At 48.7% G+C, this 26,630-nt stretch overlaps 1 protein-coding gene across 1 annotated transcript in view; it reads left to right on the plus strand.

Moving 5' to 3' along the window:
* LOC147084208 (NACHT, LRR and PYD domains-containing protein 3-like) overlaps window positions 1-26,630 on the plus strand; it is a 228,913-nt gene that overhangs the window by 76,070 nt on the left and 126,213 nt on the right. Inside the window, exons 5-6 of the mRNA XM_085979466.1 lie at window positions 14,556-14,727; window positions 14,829-14,894. Of these exons, the coding sequence (XP_085835592.1) occupies window positions 14,556-14,727; window positions 14,829-14,894 (238 nt within the window). The remainder of the gene's footprint in view (window positions 1-14,555; window positions 14,728-14,828; window positions 14,895-26,630) is intronic.

Below are 26,630 nucleotides of genomic sequence, written 5' to 3' on the forward strand. Positions count from 1 at the left end.
GGAGCGCTTCAGCTATGAAGAGAGACTGGGCAGATTGGGTTTGTTTTCCTTGGAGCAGAGGAGGCTGAGGGGGGACATGATTGAGGTGTACAAAATTATGAGGGGCATAGATAGGATGGATGCTGAGGAGCTTTTTCCCTTAGTAGAGGGGTCAATAACTAGGGGGCATAGATTCAAGGTAAAGGGCGGGAGGTTTAGAGGGGATTTGAGAAAGAACTTTTTCACCCAGAGGGTGGTTGGAGTCTGGAACTCACTGCCTGAAAGGGTTGTGGAGGCAGAAACCCTCACAACATTTAAGAAGCATTTGGATGTGCACTTGAAATGCCATAGCATACAAGGCTACGGGCCAAATGCTGGAATATGGGATTAGATTAGACAGGGCTTGATGGCCGGCGCGGACACGATGGGCCGAAGGGCCTCTATCCATGCTGTATTACTCTATGACTCTATGACTAACATACCACTTGCCTTCTTAAACACTGGCTGCACCTGCATGCTTACCTTCCGCGACTGGTGCACAAGGACACCCAGGTCATGTTGCACTTCCCCTTTTCTCAATCTATTGCCGTTCAGATAATCTGTCTTCCTGTTTTTGCCACCAAAGTGGATAACCTTTCATTCATCCACATTGGGCAGATGCATGGCAAATGCAGAATAATCACACAACCTGTCCAAATCATAATGGATTATCTGTGCATCTTCCTCACAGCACACACGCCCACCCAGCTTTGTGTCATCTGCAAACTTGGAGATATTACATCTAGCTCCCTCGTCCAGATCATTAACATATATTGTGAATAGCTGGGGTCCTAGGACCGATCCCTGTGGTACCCCACTAGTCCCTGCCTGCCACTTGGAAAAAGACACATTTATTCCAACACTTTGTTCCTGTCTGCCAACCAGTTCTCTATACAAGTCAGTACCTTACCCCCAATCCCAAGTGCCTTAACTTTGCACGCTAATCTCTTATGCGGGACCTTATCGAAAACCTTCTGAAAGTCCAAATATACTGCATCCACTGGTTCTCCCTTATCTATTCTACCAGTTACATCCTCAAAAAATTCCAGTGGATTAGTCAAGCATGATTTACCGTTTGTAAATCCATGTTGACTTTGTCCGATCCCGTCACTGTTTTCTAAGTGCTCTGCTATTACATCTTTTATAATGGACTCTAGCATTTTCCCCACTACCGATGTCCGGCTTACCGGTCTATAAGTCCCCATTTTCTCTCTACCACCTTTTTTAAATAGTGGGGTTACATTAGCTACCCTCCAATCCATGGGAACTGTTCCAGAGCCTATAGAATTTTGGAAGATGACCAGCAATGCATCTACTATTTCTAGGGCCACTTCCTTAAGTACCTTAGGATGTAGATTTATCAGCCTTCAATCCCATCAATTTCCCTAACACCATTTCCCTACAAATGCTGATTTAATTCAATTCCTCCCTCTCATTAGACCCTATGTTCCCCGACATATCGGAGTTTATTTGTGTCCTCCTTTGTGAAGACAGAACCAAAGTATGTATTGAATTGGTCAGCCATTTCTTTGTTCCCCATTATAAATTCCCCTGATTCTGACTGCAAGGGACCTACACTTGACTTCACCAATCGTTTTTTCTTCACATATCTATAGAAGCTTTTACAGTCAGTTTTTATGTTCCCTGCAAGCTTACTTTCATATTCTATCTTCCCCCTCTTAATTAATCCCTTTGCCCTCCTTTGCTGAATCCTAAACTGCTCCCAATCCTCAGGTTTGCAGCTCTTTCTGGCCAATTTATATGTCCTCTCCTTGGATCTTATGCTATCCCTAATTTCCCACGGTTGAGTCACCTTTTTTGTTTTATTTTTATGCCAAAAAGGGATGAACAAATTCTGTAGTTCATCCATGCGGTCTTTGAATGTTTGCTATTGCCTATCCACCATCAACCCTTTAAGTAACGTTCCCCAATCCATCCTAGCCAACTGACGCCTCATACCATCATAGTTTCCTTTATTTAAATTCAGGACTTTAGTCTCTGAGTCAACTACTTCACACTCAATCTTAATCTTAATGAAGATTTACCCTGTCGAGCCCTGTAAGAACGTTGTATGTTTCAGTGAGAAGCATTCTGAATCCAATCTTTCTTTCCCTCTCTTTATTTCACTTCCTGAATGTGATTTGACATTGCATTCTATATTCTAACTAAGACTTCCTGGTTCAGACTTTGCGTAAGGATTCTTTAAGTTGATTGGTTATGGAAACATAGTCGCTTCTCCTGTTCCCTCTGTAGAGGGCGCTGGGTGTTTTGGCTCTAATTTACACTGATGATGAAGGAACGGCGATATCTGTTCAAGTCAGGATCGTATGTTACTTGAAGTGGAACTTGGAGGTGGTGGAGTTTCCATGCGGATGCTGCTCTTGTCCTAGGTGGCAGAGGCTGCGGGTTTGAGAGGTGCTGTCAAAGAAGCCTTGGCGAACTGCTGCAGTTCTTTCTGTAAACAGCACACACTGCAGTGATGGTGCACCGTTGGTGGAGGGATTGGATGTTTAAGGTGGTGGGTGGGTGGACTGATGAAGTGTATTTCTCTGTCCTGGATTGCGGGGAGCTTCGAGTGTTGTTGCAGCTGCACCTATCCAGGCAAGTGGTGAGTTTTCCATCACACCGCAGTTGTACCTATAGGTGCAGGAGGGGCTCCTGGGTGGCCGGGAGTTGAGCCACTTGCCACAGAATACACAGCCTCTTACCTGCTCTAGCAGCCATGAGTTTTTTGTGGCTAGTCAATGGTAGGGATTTGACAATGGCAATGCCAGTGAATGACAAAGGGACATGGTTGGACACTCCTGTGAGAGATGGGCATTGCCTGACACTTGTGGGGTGCGAATGTTACTTGCCACTTGTCTGCCCAAGTCTAGATTTTGTCCAGGACTTGGGCATTCGAGCACGGGCTGCTTCATTATCTGACTAATTGAAAATGGAGCTGAACACTGCAATCATCAGAGAACATCCCCACTCTTGGCTTTATGATGGAGGGAAGGTAATTGGCGAAGCAGCTGAAGTGGTTAGTCCGAAGACTCTGCCCCGAGGAACTCCTGCAGTGATGTCCTGGTGCTGAGAAGATTCACCTCCAATAACCACACTCCATGGTGTCACACACGTCGAACACTGTCCCGAGGATCTCCTGCAGTGATGTCCTGGTGCTGAGACGATTCTCCAATAACCACACTCCATGGTGCCACACACGTCGAACACTGTCCCGAGGAACTCCTGCAGTGATGTCCTGGTGCTGAGACGATTCTCCAATAACCACACTCCATGGTGTCACACACACGTCGAACACTGTCCCGAGGAACTCCTGCAGTGATGTCCTGGTGCTGAGACGATTCTCCAATAACCACACTCCATGGTGTCACACACACGTCGAACACTGTCCCGAGGAACTCCTGCAGTGATGTCCTGGTGCTGAGATGATTCTCCAATAACCACACTCCATGGTGCCACACACGTCGAACACTGTCCCGAGGATCTCCTGCAGTGATGTCCTGGTGCTGAGACGATTCTCCAATAACCACACTCCATGGTGCCACACAAGTCGAACACTGTCCCGAGGATCTCCTGCAGTGATGTCCTGGTGCTGAGACGATTCTCCAATAACCACACTCCATGGTGTCACACACGTCGAACACTGTCCCGAGGAACTCCTGCAGTGATGTCCTGGTGCTGAGACGATTCTCCAATAACCACACTCCATGGTGCCACACATGTCGAACACTGTCCCGAGGATCTCCTGCAGTGATGTCCTGGTGCTGAGACGATTCTCCTCCAATAACCACACTCCATGGTGCCACACACGTCGAACACTGTCCCGAGGATCTCCTGCAGTGATGTCCTGGTGCTGAGACGATTCTCCAATAACCACACTCCATGGTGTCACACACACGTCGAACACTGTCCCGAGGAACACCTGCAGTGATGTCCTGGTGCTGAGACGATTCTCCAATAACCACACTCCATGGTGCCACACATGTCGAACACTGTCCCGAGGATCCCCTGCAGTGATGTCCTGGTGCTGAGACGATTCTCCAATAACCACACTCCATGGTGTCACACACGTCGAACACTGTCCCGAGGAACTCCTGCAGTGATGTCCTGGTGCTGAGACGATTCTCCAATAACCACACTCCATGGTGTCACACACGTCGAACACTGCCCCGAGGATCTCCTGCAGTGATGTCCTGGTGCTGAGACGATTCTCCAATAACCACACTCCATGGTGCCACACACGTCGAACACTGTCCCGAGGAACTCCTGCAGTGATGTCCTGGTGCTGAGAAGATTCGCCTCCAATAACCACACTCCATGGTGCCACACATGTCGAACACTGTCCCGAGGATCTCCTGCAGTGATGTTCTGGTGCTGAGACGATTCTCCTCCAATAACCACACTCCATGGTGTCACACACGTCGAACACTGTCCCGAGGATCTCCTGCAGTGATGTCCTGGTGCTGAGACGATTCTCCAATAACCACACTCCATGGTGTCACACACGTCGAACACTGTCCCGAGGATCTCCTGCAGTGATGTCCTGGTGCTGAGACGAGTCGCCTCCAATAACCACACTCCATGGTGCCACACACGTCGAACACTGTCCCGAGGAACTCCTGCAGTGATGTCCGGGTGCTGAGACGATTCTCCAATAACCACACTCCATGGTGTCACACACGTCGAACACTGTCCCGAGGATCTCCTGCAGTGATGTCCTGGTGCTGAGACGATTCTCCAATAACCACACTCCATGGTGCCACACACGTCGAACACTGTCCCGAGGATCTCCTGCAGTGATGTCCTGGTGCTGAGACGATTCTCCAATAACCACACTCCATGGTGCCACACACGTCGAACACTGCCCCGAGGATCTCCTGCAGTGATGTCCTGGTGCTGAGACGATTCTCCAATAACCACACTCCATGGTGCCACACACGTCGAACACTGTCCCGAGGATCTCCTGCAGTGATGTCCTGGTGCTGAGATGATTCTCCAATAACCACACTCCATGGTGCCACACACGTCGAACACTGTCCCGAGGATCTCCTGCAGTGATGTCCTGGTGCTGAGACGATTCTCCAATAACCACACTCCATGGTGCCACACACGTCGAACACTGTCCCGAGGATCTCCTGCAGTGATGTCCTGGTGCTGAGACGATTCTCCAATAACCACACTCCATGGTGTCACACACGTCGAACACTGTCCCGAGGATCTCCTGCAGTGATGTCCTGGTGCTGAGACGATTCTCCAATAACCACACTCCATGGTGTCACACACGTCGAACACTGTCCCGAGGATCTCCTGCAGTGATGTCCTGGTGCTGAGATGATTCTCCAATAACCACACTCCATGGTGTCACACACGTCGAACACTGTCCCGAGGATCTCCTGCAGTGATGTCCTGGTGCTGAGACGATTCTCCTCCAATAACCACACTCCATGTTGTCACACACGTCGAACACTGTCCCGAGGATCTCCTGCAGTGATGTCCTGGTGCTGAGACGATTCTCCTCCAATAACCACACTCCATGGTGCCACACACGTCGAACACTGTCCCGAGGATCTCCTGCAGTGATGTCCTGGTGCTGAGACGATTCTCCTCCAATAACCACACTCCATGGTGTCACACACTTCGAACACTGCCCCGAGGAACTCCTGCAGTGATGTCCTGGTGCTGAGACAATTCTCCAATAACCACACTCCATGGTGTCACACATGTCGAACACTGTCCCGAGGATCTCCTGCAGTGATGTCCTGGTGCTGAGACGATTCTCCAATAACCACACTCCATGGTGTCACACACGTCGAACACTGTCCCGAGGAGCTCCTGCAGTGATGTCCTGGTGCTGAGACGATTCTCCAATAACCGCACTCCATGGTGTCACACACGTCGAACACTGTCCCGAGGATCTCCTGCAGTGATGTCCTGGTGCAGAGACGATTCTCCAATAACCACACTCCATGGTGTCACACACGTCGAACACTGTCCCGAGGATCTCCTGCAGTGATGTCCTGGTGCAGAGACGATTCTCCAATAACCACACTCCATGGTGTCACACACGTCGAACACTGTCCCGAGGATCTCCTGCAGTGATGTCCTGGTGCTGAGACGATTCTCCAATAACCACACTCCATGGTGTCACACACGTCGAACACTGTCCCGAGGATCTCCTGCAGTGATGTCCGGGTGCTGAGATGATTCTCCTCCAATAACCACACTCCATGGTGTCACACATGCCGGACACTGTCCCGAGGATCTCCTGCAGTGATGTCCTGGTGCTGAGACGATTCACCTCCAATAACCACACTCCATGGTGCCACACACGTCGAACACTCCCGAGGAACTCCTGCAGTGATGTCCTGGTGCTGAGACGATTCTCCAATAACCACACTCCATGGTGTCACACACGACGAACACTGTCCCGAGGATCTCCTGCAGTGATGTCCTGGTGCTGAGACGATTCGCCTCCAATAACCACACTCCATGGTGCCACACACGTCGAACACTGTCCCGAGGAACTCCTGCAGTGATGTCCTGGTGCTGAGACGATTCTCCAATAACCACACTCCATGGTGTCACACACGTCGAACACTGTCCCGAGGATCTCCTGCAGTGATGTCCTGGTGCTGAGACGATTCTCCTCCAATAACCACACTCCATGGTGTCACACACGTCGAACACTGTCCCGAGGATCTCCTGCAGTGATGTCCTGGTGCTGAGACGATTCTCCAATAGCCGCACTCCATGGTGTCACACACGTCGAACACTGTCCCGAGGATCTCCTGCAGTGATGTCCTGGTGCTGAGACGATTCTCCAATAACCACACCCCATGGTGTCACACACGTCGAACACTGTCCCGAGGATCTCCTGCAGTGATGTCCTGGTGCTGAGACGATTCACCTCCAATAACCACACTCCATGGTGCCACACACGTCGAACACTGTCCCGAGGATCTCCTGCAGTGATGTCCTGGTGCTGAGATGATTCTCCAATAACCACACTCCATGGTGTCACACACGTCGAACACTGTCCCGAGGATCTCCTGCAGTGATGTCCTGGTGCTGAGACGATTCTCCAATAACCACACTCCATGGTGTCACACACACGTCGAACACTGTCCCGAGGAACTCCTGCAGTGATGTCCTGGTGCTGAGACGATTCTCCAATAACCACACTCCATGGTGCCACACACGTCGAACACTGTCCCGAGGATCTCCTGCAGTGATGTCCTGGTGCTGAGACGATTCTCCAATAACCACACCCCATGGTGTCACACACGTCGAACACTGCCCCGAGGATCTCCTGCAGTGATGTCCTGGTGCTGAGATGATTCTCCTCCAATAACCGCACTCCATGGTGCCACACACGTCGAACACTGTCCCGAGGATCTCCTGCAGTGATGTCCTGGTGCTGAGACGATTCTCCAATAACCACACTCCATGGTGCCACACACGTCGAACACTGTCCCGAGGATCTCCTGCAGTGATGTCCTGGTGCTGAGACGATTCTCCAATAACCACACTCCATGGTGCCACACACGTCGAACACTGTCCCGAGGATCTCCTGTAGTGATGTCCTGGTGCTGAGACGATTCTCCTCCAATAACCACACTCCATGGTGTCACACACATCGAACACTGTCCCTAGGATCTCCTGCAGTGATGTCCTGGTGCTAAGACGATTCTCCAATAACCACACTCCATGGTGCCACACACGTCGAACACTGCCCCGAGGATCTCCTGCAGTGATGACCTGGTGCTGAGATGATTCGTCTCCAATAACCAGACGCCATGGTGCCACACACGTCGAACACTGTCCCGAGGAACTCCTGCAGTGATGTCCTGGTGCTGAGACGATTCTCCAATAACCACACTCCATGGTGTCACACACGTCGAACACTGTCCCGATGATCTCCTGCAGTGATGTCCTGGTGCTGAGACGATTCTCCTCCAATAACCACACTCCATGGTGTCACACACGTCGAACACTATCCCGAGGAACTCCTGCAGTGATGTCCTGGTGCTGAGACGATTCTCCAATAACCACACTCCATGGTGCCACACACGTCGAACACTGTCCCGATGATCTCCTGCAGTGATGTCCTGGTGCTGAGACGATTCTCCTCCAATAACCACACTCCATGGTGTCACACACGTCGAACACTGTCCCGAGGAACTCCTGCAGTGATGTCCTGGTGCTGAGACGATTCTCCAATAACCACACTCCATGGTGTCACACACGTCGAACACTGTCCCGAGGATCTCCTGCAGTGATGTCCTGGTGCTGAGACGATTCACCTCCAATAACCACACTCCATGGTGTCACACACGTCGAACACTGTCCCGAGGATCTCCTGCAGTGATCTCCTGGTGCTGAGACGATTCTCCAATAACCACACTCCATGGCGTCACACACGTCGAACACTGCCCCGAGGATCTCCTGCAGTGATGTCCTGGTGCTGAGACGATTCTCCAATAACCACACTCCATGGTGCCACACATGTCGAACACTGTCCCGAGGAACTCCTGCAGTGATGTCCTGGTGCTGAGACGATTCTCCTCCAATAACCACACTCCATGGTGTCACACACGTCGAACACTGTCCCGAGGATCTCCTGCAGTGATGTCCTGGTGCTGAGACGATTCTCCAATAACCACACTCCATGGCGTCACACACGTCGAACACTGCCCCGAGGATCTCCTGCAGTGATGTCCTGGTGCTGAGACGATTCTCCAATAACCACACTCCATGGTGCCACACATGTCGAACACTGTCCCGAGGATCTCCTGCAGTGATGTTCTGGTGCTGAGACGATTCTCCTCCAATAACCACACTCCATGGTGTCACACACGTTGAACACTGTCCCGAGGAACTCCTGCAGTGATGTCCTGGTGCTGAGACGATTCTCCAATAACCACACTCCATGGTGCCACACACGTCGAACACTGTCCCGAGGATCTCCTGCAGTGATGTCCTGGTGCTGAGACGATTCTCCAATAACCACACTCCATGGTGCCACACACGTCGAACACTGTCCCGAGGATCTCCTGCAGTGATGTCCTGGTGCTGAGATGATTCTCCAATAACCACACTCCATGGTGTCACACACGTCGAACACTGTCCCGAGGATCTCCTGCAGTGATGTCCTGGTGCTGAGACGATTCTCCTCCAATAACCACACTCCATGGTGCCACACACGTCGAACACTGTCCCGAGGATCTCCTGCAGTGATGTCCTGGTGCTGAGACGATTCTCCTCCAATAACCACACTCCATGGTGTCACACACGTCAAACACTGCCCCGAGGAACTCCTGCAGTGATGTCCTGGTGCTGAGACGATTCTCCAATAACCACACTCCATGGTGTCACACACGTCGAACACTGTCCCGAGGATCTCCTGCAGTGATGTCCTGGTGCTGAGACGATTCTCCAATAACCACACTCCATGGTGCCACACACGTCGAACACTGTCCCGAGGATCTCCTGCAGTGATGTCCTGGTGCTGAGACGATTCTCCAATAACCACACTCCATGGTGCCACACACGTCGAACACTGTCCCAAGGATCTCCTGCAGTGATGTCCTGGTGCTGAGACGATTCTCCTCCAATAACCACACTCCATGGTGCCACACACGTCGAACACTGTCCCGAGGATCTCCTGCAGTGATGTCCTGGTGCTGAGGCGATTCTCCTCCAATAACCACACTCCATGGTGTCACACATGCCGAACACTGTCCCGAGGATCTCCTGCAGTGATGTCCTGGTGCTGAGACGATTCACCTCCAATAACCACACTCCATGGTGTCACACATGCCGAACACTGTCCCGAGGATCTCCTGCAGTGATGTCCTGGTGCTGAGACGATTCTCCAATAACCACACTCCATGGTGTCACACACGTCGAACACTGTCCCGAGGATCTCCTGCAGTGATGTCCTGGTGCTGAGACGATTCTCCAATAACCACACTCCATGGTGCCACACACGTCGAACACTGTCCCGAGGATCTCCTGCAGTGATGTCCTGGTGCTGAGATGATTCTCCAATAACCACACTCCATGGTGTCACACACGTCGAACACTGTCCCGAGGATCTCCTGCAGTGATGTCCTGGTGCTGAGACGATTCTCCAATAACCACACTCCATGGTGCCACACACGTCGAACACTGTCCCGAGGATCTCCTGCAGTGATGTCCTGGTGCTGAGACGATTCTCCAATAACCACACTCCATGGTGTCACACACGTCGAACACTGTCCCGAGGATCTCCTGCAGTGATGTCCTGGTGCTGAGACGATTCTCCTCCAATAACCACACTCCATGGTGCCACACACGTCGAACACTGTCCCGAGGATCTCCTGCAGTGATGTCCTGGTGCTGAGACGATTCTCCTCCAATAACCACACTCCATGGTGTCACACACGTCGAACACTGTCCCGAGGATCTCCTGCAGTGATGTCCTGGTGCTGAGACGATTCTCCTCCAATAACCACACTCCATGGTGCCACACACGTCGAACACTGTCCCGAGGATCTCCTGCAGTGATGTCCTGGTACTGAGACGATTCTCCAATAACCACACTCCATGGTGTCACACACGTCGAACACTGTCCCGAGGAACTCCTGCAGTGATGTCCTGGTGCTGAGACGATTCTCCAATAACCACACTCCATGGTGTCACACACGTCGAACACTGTCCCGAGGATCTCCTGCAGTGATGTCCTGGTGCTGAGACGATTCTCCAATAACCACACTCCATGGTGTCACACACGTCGAACACTGTCCCGAGGATCTCCTGCAGTGATGTCCTGGTGCTGAGATGATTCTCCAATAACCACACTCCATGGTGTCACACACATCGAACACTGTCCCGAGGATCTCCTGCAGTAATGTCCTGGTGCTGAGATGATTCTCCAATAACCACACTCCATGGTGCCACACACGTCGAACACTGTCCCGAGGATCTCCTGCAGTGATGTCCTGGTGCTGAGACGATTCTCCAATAACCACACTCCATGGTGTCACACACGTCGAACACTGTCCCGAGGATCTCCTGCAGTGATCTCCTGGTGCTGAGACGATTCTCCAATAACCACACTCCATGGTGTCACACACGTCGAACACTGTCCCGAGGATCTCCTGCAGTGATGTCCTGGTGCTGAGACGATTCTCCAATAACCACACTCCATGGTGCCACACACGTCGAACACGGCCCCGAGGATCTCCTGCAGTGATGTCCTGGTGCTGAGACGATTCTCCTCCAATAACCACACTCCATGGTGCCACACACGTCGAACACTGCCCCGAGGAGCTCCTGCAGTGATGTCCTGGTGCTGAGACGATTCTCCTCCAATAACCACACTCCATGGTGCCACACACGTCGAACACTGTCCCGAGGATCTCCTGCAGTGATGTCCTGGTGCTGAGACGATTCTCCAATAACCACACTCCATGGTGCCACACACGTCGAACACTGTCCCGAGGATCTCCTGCAGTGATGTCCTGGTGCTGAGACGATTCTCCAATAACCACACTCCATGGTGTCGAACACTGTCCCGAGGATCTCCTGCAGTGATGTCCGGGTGCTGAGATGATTCACCTCCAATAACCACACTCCATGGTGCCACACACGTCGAACACTCCCGAGGATCTCCTGCAGTGATGTCCGGGTGCTGAGATGATTCTCCTCCAATAACCACACTCCATGGTGCCACACACGTCGAACACTCCCGTGGAACTCCTGCAGTGATGTCCTGGTGCTGAGACGATTCTCCTCCAATAACCACACTCCATGGTGCCACACACGTCGAACACTGCCCCGAGGATCTCCTGCAGTGATGTCCTGGTGCTGAGACGATTCTCCAATAACCACACTCCATGGTGTCACACACGTCGAACACTGTCCCGAGGATCTCCTGTAGTGATGTCCGGTTGCTGAGACGATTCTCCAATAACCATACTCCATGGTGTCACACACACGTCGAACACTCCCGAGGATCTCCTGCAGTGATGTCCTGGTGCTGAGATGATTCGCCTCCAATAACCACACTCCGTGGTGTCACACACGTCGAACACTGTCCCGAGGATCTCCTGCAGTGATGTCCTGGTGCTGAGACGATTCTCCAATAACCACACTCCATGGTGTCACACACGTCGAACACTGTCCCGAGGATCTCCTGCAGTGATGTCCTGGTGCTGAGACGATTCTCCAATAACCACACTCCATGGTGCCACACACGTCGAACACTGTCCCGAGGATCTCCTGCAGTGATGTCCTGGTGCTGAGACGATTCTCCAATAACCACACTCCATGGTGTCACACACGTCGAACACTGTCCCGAGGATCTCCTGCAGTGATGTCCTGGTGCTGAGACGATTCTCCAATAACCACACTCCATGGTGTCACACACGTCGAACACTGTCCCGAGGATCTCCTGCAGTGATGTCCTGGTGCTGAGACGATTCTCCTCCAATAACCACACTCAATGGTGCCACACATGTCGAACACTGTCCCGAGGATCTCCTGCAGTGATGTCCTGGTGCTGAGACGATTCTCCAATAACCACACTCCATGGTGCCACACATGTCGAACACTGCCTTGATGCCAAGCACAGTCACTGTCACCTCACAGCTGGAATTCAGTTCTTTGGTCCTTTGTTTGGAGTCGATTGGTCCTGGTGGAACTCAAATTGAGCCTCGGTGAGCAGCTTATTTGTGACGAAGTGCTGCTTGATCGCAGTGTTTATAACTCCTTCCAACACTTTGATGATGATGATTGTGAGCAGGCTGATAGGGCGGTAATTGATCGGGTTGGATTTGTCCTGCACTTTGTGGACAGGACATATCTGGACAATTCTCTACATTGTCGGGCAGATTCCAGTGATGTGGATATACTGGAACAACTTCACTAGATGTGCGGTTAGTTCCAGAGCACAGATCTTCAACACCACAGCCAGAATATTGACGGGACCTTTAGCATTTGCTGTGCCCAGTTCATTCATTTGTTTCTTGATACTGAAATGCGGGGGAACTCTGCACTAAATCTCACACCTACTGTACATTCTGGAACTTTTGTCACCTTTAGTGCTTCCTCCAAGTTGTGTTCAAAATGGAGGAGCACTGATTCATCGGCTGAGGGAGGGCGGTAGGTGGTAATCAGCAGGAGGTTTCCTTGCCCATGTTTGACCTGAAAGCATGAGATTTCCTTGGCTCTGGAGTCAATGTTAATGACACGAAGGGCACTTGCATCTGAGGGTACATCACTGCGCCCCACCACTGGTGGGTCTGTCCTGTCCGATGACTGCTGATGGAGGTACCTGGGACTTTGCCTAATAACTATGATTTTAAATGAATCACTACGTCACACAGTTGCTTGACTAATGTGTGGTCCACTTCTCCCTACTTTGGCACCAGTCCCCAGGAATTAGTGAGGAGGGATTGGCAGGGTTGACTGAGCTGGGTGTTCCTGCGCCGTGTCCGAATCCAATGCAGAAGCCGAGCGGTCCGCCCAGTTTTATTCTTCTGTATCCTTCTTTCAAGAGGCTTTCTAGGCCATTTCAGAGGCCACCACATTGGTGAAGGACTGGAGTCACGTATAGGCCAGGCGTAAAGGGCATTGGGTTTTACAACAATCTTTACTAATCAGCTTTTTGTTTTGAAATGTTTCAAATTTGAATTCAAATTCATGAAACGTCCACGATGATATTTGGACCGTTATCTCAGGATTACTTGTCCAGTAACATAACCAACAGGCTATCGTTCTCGACGTCTCATCATCTCTGTGTCCATTGTCTGATTGCACCTCTGAAGTGCCTTTCGACGCTTTCTTTTCTGCATTAAAGGTGTTATATAAAGGTGTAATCTTTGATGATGAAAGTCCTGACTACACCAACCCCATTGCTGGATATCTGTTCTCAGTTACCGAGCTTTCATACCGGCAGCGGATGTGTAAAATAATGGGTGTCGGACATTTCAATTACCCGGGGGGGAAAGCGATTAGATTTTTCATTATTTTTATTGGTCGATTCTCCAGCCCTACACCAACAGTGATTGTTTCGATTAGTCAGTGTAATTTCTCAGGCAGTTTTCTAGCTGTTTCTCTCACTTCAGATTCGTTCCTTCCCTGCCACTAGAGTTCTGACTCGCTGCTTTTTTATTTCTCGGGAAATCGCAAAGTGCAGCAGCAGGAAAAACTGAGAGAAAGGAGTCTATCATATTGTCAGTCAGTAATCTGATGTCATGTTGGACACTGAAGGACAGAGACAAATAATCACGTTAAAACTGCTGCAGATTCTCGGTGATTCCTCACTCTCCGAGAACTATAATTCATCAAATTTCTTTGCCATTAATGACTGAATCAAGATGTTTACAGAATATTCAGCCCATGTTCAGAATGGATCAGAACCCGGCACAGTGACTGCTTCCTGCGCTCAACAACTGGGAGATCCCATCACTGAGCAGATCCTTTCCTTCTCCTTCTCGGTGTTTATATTTCACTCAGCTCCTCAATTCATTCATTACTATTCTTTACAGGAAGTCACTGAACTCGCAGAGAAGGGAAACCAGGCAGACAGTTCCAAACTTCTCCTAACTCTGGTGATGGAGAAAGGCTCTCGGGCCCGAAGGGTGATGTGGGAATCCTTTGTGAAAATGCGCCATGGGGTACCAAAGCTGGACAAAATACTGAAAGAAATACAGGAACTTGGTACGGTAAAATCACACGCTGAATTCAAATTCACATTCAAACAGGATTTCACTATAATATTACACAGATCTGATTTCATGAACGCTAATTGATTTAAACAGGTTCTGATCCATTTGATTACATGAACATCGCACGAGGTTTATCCGAAGTACCCAGTCACCTGAGAGGTAAGTGATGAAATGGAGGTTTCAAACCGTTTATTTCACTATAGAATCCAAATATTTGACTGGAGCTGATTTGTTTAAATGTTGTCAGAATCTGTGAATGAGAAGGTCCAAGGCTCAGGGAATAGGATTGAACATTATTTGGATTCTTGATTAATCCACAAAAGTTCTGCATAGATTCAATTTACAAATAAAGCCGATTTTTGAATTATTGGTAAATTTGCAGGTCTTGTATGCTCCAGTTAATCCAACTGCACATTGCCTACACCTGGCAGGATCCTGATACACTGTGAAACCCCATACACTCCTGGCAGGATCCTGATACACTGTGAAACCCCATACACACCTGGCAGGATCCTGATACACTGAAAGCCCATACACACCTGGCAGGATCCTGATACACTGAAACCCCACACACACCTGGCAGGATCCTGATACACTGAAACCCCATACACACCTGGCAGGATCCTGATACACTGTGAATCCCCACACACACCTGGCAGGATCCTGATACACTGAGAAACCCCATACACACCTGGCAGGATCCTGATACACTGTGGAACCCCACACACACCTGGCAGGATCCCGATACACTGAGAAACCCCATACACACCTGGCAGGATCCTGATACACTGTGGAACCATATACACACTTGGCAGGATCCTGATACACTGAAACACCATACACACCTGGCAGGATCCTGATACACTGTGGTACTGAAATAAAGAATAGATTTGCTTTTCTAATCTAGGCTTTATTAACTTAAAAATCCGGTAGCACATCTTCAACACCCAGTCCCAACTAAAGGCTGGAAAGAACTGAATTTAAGATGGCCACCACAAATCACATGACATCAACTACCAATGAGATTACAGCATATATCCCAAGGCAGGAAACAAACAACCAATCACAATACTTCTTACTAAACATAGAATAATCACCACATTCGCCCCTCCTTTTAAAATATACTCCAACCTAAATAACCTTTACAATTTATAATTAATTATTTACAACTAAAACTATGCACAGACAAAATAAAACTATTCAACATGACACAATACTAAGTGAGCAACAACAAATAGTAACATTGCACATAAGTATTAAGTATCTCTCAACTAAAACAATATAATATAATATTTCAACAATTTTAAAACATTACTATCAATTTAAAAGTCCATTTTCAATCGGTCGACCGGATATCTTGTTCGTGTCGACCTTCTTAACCTTGGTGAAATTCCTTGCCCTCCCACACCAGGAGACACAGAAGTATCTTCTGCAGGAAGGCTATCCATATCCCGATTTTCAACGGTTTCCGGATTAGAAATCCCATCAGGAGGTAAACTGGGACGGTCATGAACATCCATCGAGGGCTGACTAATAGAAGTATAATTATCTGCAGTCGGATTGGAAATATTCGTAGTATCTGTAACAGCATCCACATTATCTGAATCATGACTATTGTTAATATCCTCAGAAGAGGGCTGGCCACCACAAGGAGCCAAGTCTTTAATTGAAACGGTACTTTCTTTCCCATCTTGGAATCGAATATGAGCATATTGGGAATTTGCCTCCAACAGCTCCACCTCCTCCACTAAAGGATCATATTTTGACAATCTAACATGGCGTCGAAGCAGCACAGGTCCCTGCATAGTTAGCCATGAAGGTACCGAATATCCCGTAGTAGATCTCCGCAGATAGTTAAAGAGCCTTTCATGGGGGGTCACATTAGTAGCCGTTGAAAGCAATGATCTAATGGAATGCAGGGCATCAGGCAGTACCATTTCCCACTGTGTATTCTTAAGGTTCCGGGATGTCAAAGCCAACATAACTGCCTTCCAGATCACCCCATTGTATCGTTCGCACTGTCCATTACCCTGGGGATTATACGGGATAGTTCTGCTAGTAGAAATTCCCCGACTCTGAAGGTATTCCTTCAACTGGGAAGACATAAAAGAACTTCCCTGATCCGAAGGGATATACGCAGGCATCCCAAAGATGACAAAAAGTTGAGTCAGACATTTGATAACTGTAGCAGCTGATACATCTGCGCAAGGAAAAGCAAAAGGGAACCTTGAAAACTCATCCACAACAGTAAATATATATCAGTTTTGAGTAGTTGAAGGAAGAGGCCCCTTGAAATCGACGCTCAAACGTTCAAAAGGAGAAGTAGCCTTTATAAGATGAGCTCGTTGAGGCTTAAAGAAATTCGGTTTACACCGAGCACAGATAGAACATGATGAAGTCATCCGCTTGATGTCTTCAACTGAAAAGGGCAAATTCTTACTGCGTACGAAGTGTATCATCCTCATAACCCCAGGATGGCATAAGGCATTGTGAAGATTAATAAGCGTATCTCCGTGAATCACAGAACAATAAGCCCTCGACAGCGCATCAGCAGCAACATTATCCTTCCCCGGACGATAAACTATATCAAAATGGTAACATGCCAACTCAATCCTCCACCTCATTTTATCATTCTTAATCTTTCCAAAATGTTTGACATCAAACATAAAGGACACTGACTTTTGATCAGTTACCAATGTAAAATGTCGCCCCGATAAATAATGTCTCCATTTACACAGTGCTTCTACTATTGCATACGCCTCTTTCTCTATTGAAGAATGCCTTTTTTCACTATTGTTCAAGGTACGTGAGAAAAAGGCCACAGGTCTTCCATTTTGGTTCAGAGTAGCCCCAATTGCAAAATCAGAAGCGTCCGTCTCAATCACAAAAGGAACCTGCTCATCAATAGAATGCACAACTGCTCCAAGGATATCCTTTTTAAAATGATCAAAACACGTCCTGGCCTCCCATGATAGAGGTTATGTCATAACCCAAATAAGAGGCCGGATCTTCTGTGAAAAATTTGCAATCCAATTAGAATAGTAAGAAAACAGTCCAACAACTCGTTGCAAAGCCTTCCAATTAGTAGGACAAGGTAAATCAATCAATGGTCGCAGACGTTCTGGGTCTGGTTTAATCTTGTTTCCCGAGATAATGTACCCCAGTAGATTTACCTCAGTGGTCGAAAAGGTACACTTCTCTTTATTGAAAGTTAAACCAACTTTTTCCGCAGCTTGAAGGAATCTTTCTAAATTAGAATCATGCTCCACCCTTGATTTGCCACACACCGTGATGTCATCTAAATATGAAAAGGTGTCAGAGAGAGAGTTATCACTTATAAAAGCATCCATTGCCCGTTGAAAACAAGCAACACCATTAGTAACACCAAATGGTATTCGGCAAAACTGATACAGCTTTCCACCAGCCTCAAAGGCCGTATATGGTTGATCCTTCTTAACAATAGGAATCTGATGATAAGCACTCTTTAGGGCAATAGTGCTAAAAACCTTATACTGAGATACTTTATTGATAAGCTCATCAATCTTAGGCAAAGGGTACGCATCTAATTGAGTATACCTATTAATAGTTTGGGAATAGTCTATCACCATTCGTTTCTTATGTCTCTCGTTAGTCGTGACAACTAGGTTCAATGATTCCTTCCAATAAGAGACGTTGAACTTCAGAATTAATAAATTCTCTATCCTGACTGCTATACCTTCTTGACTTGGTAGCAATTGGCTTACAATCCGGCATCAAATTGGAAAAAAGTGATAATGGAGAAATGGGGAAAGAGGTTAATCCACAAATAGATAAAGGTGGCTTAGTCCCTCCAAATGAAAGACTGAGACTCTCGTGTAACTGAAGCACATCATGACCAATCAAAATATCCGCACAGAGATTAGGCAAAACAGATAGGCTTATATCAGTATACGTATTACCTAGAAGAATCAATTTCACAAGGCAACAACCAGCTACTTGTGAAGTGAGAGTCGTCTGAGCCATACACACCTGATAGGAAACAGGCGAAATTTTCAAATGCTTCTCCTTTGCAAACTGAAGACTTATAAAACTCTCGGTACTGCCCGTATCTATAAGGGCCTTCACTTCCAACCCATTAACTTGGGCCGTAACTATAGCTTTGTTTAGGCCATGAGCAAATGCAGCAGAAATTGATGCAATAAACGCCCTATCTAAAGGCTGAATAATCACAGAGGAGGTAATTGAACCTGATGATTTACACACACGTGCGTAATGACCTCTCTTGCCGCATTTACTACACACAGCCTCCCGAGCAGGACACTTCAGACGAGGGTGCCAGACGTTCCCACAAAAATAACACTTCTGAATCCTAGAGGCAACAGCCGCTGAAGTAGAAACTGTTTCAGAATCTAGTAAACCACTCCTATTAAGTCCACATAATTCCTTTTCATCCGGAACTGCCGAAACCACAGTCACAGGCTGATTAAAAAGAGCATAAGAATCCGAACTTCTCTGAGCCACATCCAATGTAGAAGCTTGCTCAAAAGCACTCTTAAGGTCCAAAGTCTTATTTTCTAACAACCGCTGACGAATTGATCTAGACAGTAATCCATTAATAAAAGCATCCCGTACCGATTCTTCCTTATATTCTTCAGCCGTCACGGCCTTATAATTACAGTTAACACTAAGGCACCGAAGTGTTTGTAAATAAGTATCCAAAGATTCTCCCACCTGCTGCCTACGGGCAGATAGAAGGTGACGTGCAAATACTTCATTCTTTGGTTTAACAAAAATCTTTTCCAATGTAGAAATAGCCACTTCGTAAGTTTTACAGTCCAAAATATACTTATACACATCCGGAGCAATGTAGTTGATCAGCATATTCAGCTTATTTAGAGACTCTTGATCCAACACGCCCCAAAAGTTTTTAAATGTACAACACCAATGTTTCCATTTATCATCCACTCCTGCAGAATTAGGGTCAGCATTGAATCGTTCTGGTTGAAGATATCGCTCCATTCTGATATAAAGTTAATAAATTGAAATAAAGAATAGATTTGCCTTTCTAATCTAGGCTTTATTAACTTAAAAATCCGGTAGCACATCTTCAACACCCAGTCCCAACTAAAGGCTGGAAAGAACTGAATTTAAGATGGCCACCACAAATCACATGACATCAACTACCAATGAGATTACAGCATATATCCCAAGGCAGGAAACAAACAACCAATCACAATATTTCTTACTAAACATAAAGAATAATCACCACAGGAACCATATACACACCTGGCAGGATCCTGATACACTGTGAAACTCCATACACATCTGGCAGGATCGTGATACACTGTGAAACCCCATACACACCTGGCAGGATCCTGATACACTGTGAAACCCCACACACACCAGGCAGAATCCTGATACAGTGTGAAACCCCATACACACCTGGCAGGATCCTGATACACTGTGAAACCCCACACACACCTGGCAGGATCCTGATACACTGTGAAACCCCATAGACACCTGGCAGGATCCTAATACACTGTGAAACCCCATACACACCTGGCAGGATCCTGATACACTGTGAAACCCCATACACACCTGGCAGGATCCTGATCCACTGAAACCCCATACACACCTGGCAGGATCCTGATACACTGTGAAACCCCATACACACCAGGCAGGACCCTGATACACTGTGAAACCCCATACACACCTGGCAGGATCCTGATACACTGTGAAACCCCATACACACCTGGCAGGATCCTGATACACTGAAACCCCATACACACCTGGCAGGATCCTGATACACTGCGAAACCCCACACACACCTGGCAGGATCCCGATACACTGTGAAACCCCATACACACCTGGCAGGATCCCGATACACTGTGAAACCCCATACACACCTGGCAGGATCCTGATACACTGTGAAACCCCATACACACCTGGCAGGATCCTGATACACTGTGAAACCCCATACACACCTGGCAGGATCCTGATACACTGCGAAACCCCATACACACCTGGCAGGATCCCGATACACTGTGAAACCCCATACACACCTGGCAGGATCCTGATACACTGTGTAACCCCATACACACCTGGCAGGATCCTGATACACTGTGAAACCCCATACACACCTGGCAGGATCCCGATACACTGTGAAACCCCATACACACCTGGCAGGATCCTGATGCACGGTGAAACCCCATACACACCTGGCAGGATCCTGATACACGGTGAAACCCCACACACACCAGGCAGGATCCTGAAACACTGTGAAACCCCATACTCACCTGGCAGGATCCTGATACACTGTGAAACCCCATACACACCTGGCAGGATCCTGATACACTGTGAAACCCCAGACACACCTGGCAGGATCCTGATACAGTGTGAAACCCCATACACACCTGGCAGGATCCTGATACATTGTGAAACCCCATACACACCTGGTAGGATCCTGATACACTGTGAAACCCCATACACACCTGGCAGGATCCTGATACACTGTAAAACCCCATACACACCTGGCAGGATCCTGATACACTGTGAAACCCCATACACACCTGGCAGGATCCTGATACACTGTGAAACCCCATACACACCTGGCAGGATCCTGATACACTGTGAAACCCCATACACACCTGGCAGGATCCTGATACTCTGGGAAACCCCATACACACCTGGCAGGATCCTGATACACTGTGAAACCCCATACACACCTGGCAGGATCCTGATACACTGTGAAACCCCATACACACCTGGCAGGATCCTGATCCACTGAAACCCCATACACACCTGGCAGGATCCTGATACACTGTGAAACCCCATACACACCAGGCAGGACCCTGATACACTGTGAAACCCCATACACACCTGGCAGGATCCTGATACACTGTGAAACCCCATACACACCTGGCAGGATCCTGATACACTGAAACCCCATACACACCTGGCAGGATCCTGATACACTGCGAAACCCCACACACAACTGGCAGGATCCTGATACACTGTGAAACCCCATACACACCTGGCAGGATCCTGATACACTGTGAAACCCCATACACACCTGGCAGGGTCCTGATACACTGTGAAACCCCATACACACCTGGCAGGATCCTGATACACTGTGAAACCCCATACACACCTGGCAGGATCCTGATACACTGTGAAACCCCATACACACCTGGCAGGATCCTGATACTCTGGGAAACCCCATACACACCTGGCAGGATCCTGATACACTGTGAAACCCCATACACAACTGGCAGGATCCTGATACACTGTGAAACCCCATACACACCTGGCAGGATCCTGATCCACTGAAACCCCATACACACCTGGCAGGATCCTGATACACTGTGAAACCCCATACACACCAGGCAGGACCCTGATACACTGTGAAACCCCATACACACCTGGCAGGATCCTGATACACTGTGAAACCCCATACACACCTGGCAGGATCCTGATACACTGAAACCCCATACACACCTGGCAGGATCCTGATACACTGCGAAACCCCACACACAACTGGCAGGATCCTGATACACTGTGAAACCCCATACACACCTGGCAGGGTCCTGATACACTGTGAAACCCCATACACACCTGGCAGGATCCTGATACTCTGTGAAACCCCATACACACCTGGCAGGATCCTGATACACTGTGAAACCCCATACACACCTGGCAGGATCCTGATACACTGTGAAACCCCATACACACCTGGCAGGATCCTGATACACTGTGAAACCCCATACACACCTGGCAGGATCCTGATACACTGTGAAACCCCATACACACCTGGCAGGATCCTGATACACTGTGAAACCCCATACACACCTGGCAGGATCCTGATCCACTGAAACCCCATACACACCTGGCAGGATCCTGATACACTGTGAAACCCCATACACACCAGGCAGGACCCTGATACACTGTGAAACCCCATACACACCTGGCAGGATCCTGATACACTGTGAAACCCCATACACACCTGGCAGGATCCTGATACACTGAAACCCCATACACACCTGGCAGGATCCTGATACACTGCGAAACCCCACACACACCTGGCAGAATCCCGATACACTGTGAAACCCCATACACACCTGGCAGGATCCCGATACACTGTGAAACCCCATACACACCTGGCAGGATCCTGATACACTGTGAAACCCCATACACACCTGGCAGGATCCTGATACACGGTGAAACCCCATACACACCTGGCAGGATCCTGATACACTGTGAAACCCCATACACACCTGGCAGGATCCTGATACACTGTGAAACCCCATACACACCTGGCAGGATCCTGATACACGGTGAAACCCCATATACACCTGGCAGGATCCTGATACACTGTGAAACCCCATACACACCTGGCAGGATCCTGTAACACTGTGAAACCCCATACACACCTGGCAGGATCCTGATACACTGTGAAACCCCATACACACCTGGCAGGATCCTGATACACGGTGAAACCCCATACACACCTGGCAGGATCCTGATACACTGTGAAACCCCATACACACCTGGCAGGATCCTGATACAATGTGAAACCCCATACACACCTGGCAGCATCCTGATACACGGTGAAACCCCATACACAGCTGGCAGGATCCTGATACACTGTGGAACCCCATACACACCTGGCAGGATCCTGATACACTGTGAAACTCCATACACACCTGGCAGGATCCTGATACACTGTGAAACCCCATACACACCTGGCAGGATCTCGATACACTGTGAAACCCCAGACACACCAGGCAGGATCCTGATACACTGTGAAACCCCATACACACCTGGCAGGATCCGGATACACTGTGGAACCCCATACACACCTGGCAGGATCCCGATACACTGTGAAACCCCATACACACCTGGCAGGACCCTGATACACTGTGAAACCCCATACACACCTGGCAGGATCCTGATACACTGTGAAACCCCATACACACCTGGCAGGATCCTGATACTCTGGGAAACCCCATACACACCTGGCAGGATCCTGATACACTGTGAAACCCCATACACACCTGGCAGGATCCTGATACACTGTGAAACCCCATACACACCTGGCAGGATCCTGATACACTGTGAAACCCCACACACACCTGGCAGGATCCTGATACACTGTGAAACCCCATACACACCTGGCAGGATCCTGATACACGGTGAAACCCCATACACACCTGGCAGTGTCCTGATACACTGTGAAACCCCACACACACCTGGCAGGATCCTGATACACTGTGAAACCCCATACACACCTGGCAGGATCCTGATACACGGTGAAACCCCATACACACCTGGCAGTGTCCTGATACACTGTGAAACCCCACACACACCTGGCAGGATCCTGATACACTGTGAAACCCCATACACACCTGGCAGGATCCTGATACACTGTGAAACCCCATACACACCTGGCAGGATCCTGATACACTGTGAAACCCCACACACACCTGGCAGGATCCTGATACACTGTGAAACCCCATACACACCTGGCAGGATCCTGATACACGGTGAAACCCCATACACACCTAGCAGGATCCTGATACACTGTGAAACCCCATACACACCTGGCAGGATCCTGATACACTGTGAAACCCCATACACACCTGGCAGGATCCTGATACACTGTGAAACCCCATACACACCTGGCAGGATCCTGATACACTGAAACCCCATACACACCTGGCAGGATCCTGATACACTGTGAAACCCCAGACACACCTGGCAGGATCCTGATACACTGTGAAACCCCATACACACCTGGCAGGATCCTGATACACTGTGAAACCCCATACACACCTGGCAGGATCCTGATACACTGTGAAACCCCATACACACCTGGCAGGATCCTGATACACTGTGAAACCCCATACACACCTGGCAGGATCCTGATACACTGTGAAACCCCATACACACCTGGCAGGATCCTGATACACGGTGAAACCCCATACACACCTAGCAGGATCCTGATACACTGTGAAACCCCATACACACCTGGCAGGATCCTGATACACTGAAACCCCATACACACCTGGCAGGATCCCGATACACTGGGAAACCCCATACACACCTGGCCAGATCATTATACCGTGTGAAACCCCATACACACCTGGCAGGATCCTGATACACTGTGAAACCCCACACACACCTGGCAGGATCCCGATACACTGGGAAACCCCATACACACCTGGCCAGATCATTATACCGTGTGAAACCCCATACACACCTGGCAGGATCCTGATACACTGTGAAACCCCACACACACCTGGCAGGATCCTGATACACGGTGAAACCCCATACACACCTGGCAGGATCCTGATACACTGTGAAACCCCATACACACCTGGCAGGATCCCGATACACTGTGAAACCCCATACACACCTGGCAGGATCCTGATACACTGTGAAACCCCATACACACCTGGCAGGATCCTGATACACTGTGAAACCCCACACACACCTGGCAGGATCCTGATACACTGTGAAACCCCATACACACCTGGCAGGATCCCGATACACTGTGAAACCCCATACACGCCTGGCAGGATCCTGATACACTGTGAAACCCCATACACACCTGGCAGGATCCTGATACACTGTGAAACCCCATACACACCTGGCAGGATCCTGATACACTGTGAAACCCCATACACACCTGGCAGGATCCTGATACACTGTGAAACCCCATACACACCTGGCAGGATCCTGATACACGGTGAAACCCCACACACACCTGGCCAGACCATTATACCATGTGAAACGAATGCCTTTGTGCCTGATGTGGATGTTATCTCTGCCCCTGGGCAGCTATTCAGCACAAACTGTGGTAAATGTTGGAGAATTGGGAAAAGGTTAAGCATTACCATTGTACATCACCTCATGAACATCCGATAGTGTTCGCTCTAATCTGAGAAGATGTTCAGAGTTTCACAATCAAACATTAACTGAGGAGGAACATCAGCAATAGGCCATGTTCTGGGTGATTTGAAATTGACTGTGCCGATTACCTCTGGCAGTAAAACAGACAAACTAGGCACAGAGAATCTTGTACTGAAAGAACCGTCATTTCATTCAGGGGGATTTTGAATCCCAATTTAATTATTATCACAAACATATTTATAATTTTCAAAACTACATTATCGGCAACTCGTATCCAAATGAAACGATGGAGTTTAATAATAGTAACTGTTGAAATGAAGTCTGTCTTCCCTAACGTAATACTGAGTGAAGTGGGCAGTAGTTCTAGTACTGATTCTGATCGGTTATCTGATGAGACTGTTATCTAAAAATAATATAAATGTAAAATTACTGAAAGCTGATCGCATTTTCTGAAACACAACAGGAGGATGTTTAGGGGAACACAAGGCTACTTTGGTCCAAACCAGTCTGTCCCTGTTCGAGATGAACTCACCTTCCTCTCTTCAGTTTATCCACAGAAATACAACCAATTGTCTCTTGTCCCCAATCACACTGCCCCTTAGTGTCCTCCCTGGTAACTGGTCTCCCACTCTGCTACCCTTCAGTGAAAAATATTACCCTGATTTCACACAGAAACACAACCAATTGTCTCTTGTCCCCAATCACACTGCCCCTTAGTGTCCTCCCTGGTAACTGGTCTCCCACTCTACTACCCTTCAGTGAAAAATATTACCCTGATTTCACACAGAAACACAACCAATTGTCTCTTGTCCCCAATCACACTGCCCCTTAGTGTCCTCCCTGGTAACTGGTCTCCCGCTCTACTACCCTTCAGTGAGAAATATTACCCTGATTTCACACAGAAACACAACCAATTGTCTCTTGTCCCCAATCAAACTGCCCCTTAGTGTCCTCCCTGGTAACTGGTCTCCCACTCCACTACCCTTCAGTGAGAAATATTACCCT

The sequence above is a fragment of the Somniosus microcephalus genome, unplaced genomic scaffold (assembly GCF_052327205.1).
Source record: "Somniosus microcephalus isolate GS21.2 unplaced genomic scaffold, FLI_Smic_1.0 unresolved_chr9, whole genome shotgun sequence".
NCBI classification, from domain to species: Eukaryota; Metazoa; Chordata; class Chondrichthyes; order Squaliformes; family Somniosidae; genus Somniosus; species Somniosus microcephalus.